The sequence below is a fragment of the Physella acuta genome, unplaced genomic scaffold (assembly GCF_028476545.2).
Source record: "Physella acuta isolate Inbredline_101_S28 unplaced genomic scaffold, ASM2847654v3 ptg000171l, whole genome shotgun sequence".
Classification (NCBI taxonomy): domain Eukaryota; kingdom Metazoa; phylum Mollusca; class Gastropoda; family Physidae; genus Physella; species Physella acuta.
In genome coordinates this window covers 385,410-388,000 of record NW_026731690.1, presented here as the reverse complement: position 1 = coordinate 388,000, position 2,591 = coordinate 385,410, and the positions used below count along the sequence as shown (strand labels likewise).

General features: G+C 47.6%; 1 protein-coding gene across 1 annotated transcript; it reads left to right on the top strand.

Moving 5' to 3' along the window:
- The first annotated feature begins 279 nt into the window (after positions 1 to 279).
- Positions 280 to 2,591, top strand: LOC131936195 (uncharacterized). Its single transcript, XM_059293108.1, has 2 exons — positions 280 to 1,810; positions 2,587 to 2,591. The coding sequence occupies exons 1-2, from the start codon at positions 280 to 282 to the stop codon at positions 2,589 to 2,591; spliced, it is 1,536 nt and encodes a 511-aa protein (XP_059149091.1).

Below are 2,591 nucleotides of genomic sequence, written 5' to 3'. Positions count from 1 at the left end.
CGACCCCAAAACCCCCTTTATGGCTCTCCGAGACGCGGCCATCAGGTGGTCCGGAGATGAGGATCCAGGGGCAGAACCTGCCTATGTAGCAGCTCTACAGGCCCGTCCCAAGGAAGAACCAGCCTTGCCCAGATCCAAGCTGGAAGACAAGGTAGACAGGCTAGCAGAGCAGCTGTCAGCCCTGTTGACCCATTTGGCCCAGAACCCCCCCGCTGCCCTTCCCCAAGTGCCAGCTAGTCGAAGGGTACTCCGCCGACGTCCAGAGGCGGAAACAAGAACATGCTACAATTGCCACCAACCAGGACACTTAGCCCGCCATTGCCGGCTAGCAAAAAACGGGGGCCCTCAGTAGATCGGAGTCCCACTGCTGGGGGGCCAGGCCCAGGCTCCACCATACACAAACTGGTTGGACACTGTCCCACCCTGACTATCTACCTAGAAGGTGTACCTGTGACTGCTGTTATAGACAGTGGATCCCAGGTTAGCACAGTCACCGAAACATTTTTCAACTGCAGCCTAAAAAACATTGTGCTAGAAACAGGCACCCACCTATCCCTGAGAGCAGCAAATGGGTTGGCCATCCCATACAATGGCTATTTTATTACGGACCTTGAAGTCAACAAAGAAAAACTTTGTGACAAGGGGTTCCTGGTCATAAGAGATCCAGTAGGCGGCTCAGCTCCACCTTGCCTGCTGGGCATGAACATTCTCCAAGACCTGACCACATTGGCCCATCTGGTCAAGCCACCGGGGGCGACACCGAAGGTATGGCGAGAGGGCAAAGCCCTCAGCCCCCGCGAGAGAACTCTGGTGCCTGCCAAGAGTATATCAACCATTCGAGCGACGGGAGGAGACCCCAGAATGGTGGATGACATGCTGGTACAGCCATTAGAACAGCCATTTCACCCGGACCTGCTCGTGGTGCCAGGTCTAACTTCCTGCCGTGACGGATTCTTCTCGGTACAGGTGGCTAACCTGTCTGAGGAGCCCGTCTACATCTCCAGCAGGACCTGTCTAGCAACAATCCACCCGTTCGAGCTGGTTCCCCCAAACCTGCAGTTCAGGGTCAACTCTCTGGCTGCTGAGGTGGTCATAGACTCATCCCTGTCCAGCGAGACCCACACTTCCATGCCAGAGCCCTCGTTTTCCAGCATGATGGCAGAAAACCTTGACCCACCACAGCGGGCGGCTCTGGAGAAATTACTCCAGGAATTCACAGACGTTTTTGCTTGGACAGACGACCAGTTGGGTTTTACGGACACAATCAAACACAGCATCCCGCTAACCAGTGACATACCAGTGGCGTTACCCTACCGCCGGCTTCCGCCTACAGAGTTCGCTGCAGTTAAAGAACACATAGAAAAGTTGACTACCAGGGGCATTATCCAACCCAGCACCAGCCCTTATGCAGCTCCAATGGTCATTGTGAAGAAGAAGAATGGCGAGATCCGGTTATGCTGCGATTACAGGAGGCTGAATGTCATAACCCGGAAGGATGCGTTCCCGCTGCCCCGAATTGACGAAACTTTAGATGCTCTGGCGGGGTCAACTTTCTTCTCCACGCTGGACTTAGCCAGTGGCTACCACCAGGTTGCCATGGCTGAAGAAGACCAAGAAAAAACTGCCTTCGTTACTCCCTTTGGTCTGTACCAGTGGACCAGAATGCCATTTGGCCTATGTGGCGCCGTCCAGACTTTTTCCAGATTAATGCAGGGGGTAATGAGTGAGCACATCATGAGAATCAGGCTGGCCTACCTGGATGACATCCTGATATATGCCCCAGACTTCACCCCACTCGTGCTACCAATTTGTAAGCCCTGCTAAGGGGGGGGGGGGGGGGATACCTAAAATCTACTCTACCCTTCCCTAAGCTTATCTACTACCGTCCGGTCAGTGCAAGCCCGGCTAAACCCAGACTGGTTAATAACTTAACCTTAGTCTAAATAATAAAAACAAAAAAATCTTTTTAACAATTAATTAAATTTATTACATGGAACCGATGATAAAATCACAGAAAAAGAACAGATAAAAACTGACACAAAACAGACAAAACAAAACCAAACAAAACACCCAATTTCGGACTTCGTCCAGATCTATGACGAACACAAACACAAAATAAATACGGCTGGATGGTGTGAGTTTGCTGTTCTCTATAACATCACATCACATCACATCACATCACATCACATCACATCACATCACATCACATCACATCACATCACATCACATCACATCACATCACATTACATTACATTACATTACATTACATTACTCCACTAAATTTTGATTCTGTTTCTCCTGCTCTAGATAACTGGCATTTTTTAAAAATAATATTTTAACTCATGTGATTTTTTAAAATAATGAACACATTCTTTCTTGTTAATGTTACCAACAAAATAGTTTTAGAGTTATTCTATGTCCAAAGCAAAAAAAAAATTTTTTAATGAAAATAAAAGTGACCAAAACGTATTTTTGTCATTTTCATTTATTTGTTTACCTTAGAAAGACTCATTTTAGATGACTGAAAAAAATTGGGCATATATACTACAGACTTTGCAGTAATTTTACCAATTTCTACATTTCTAGTTTAG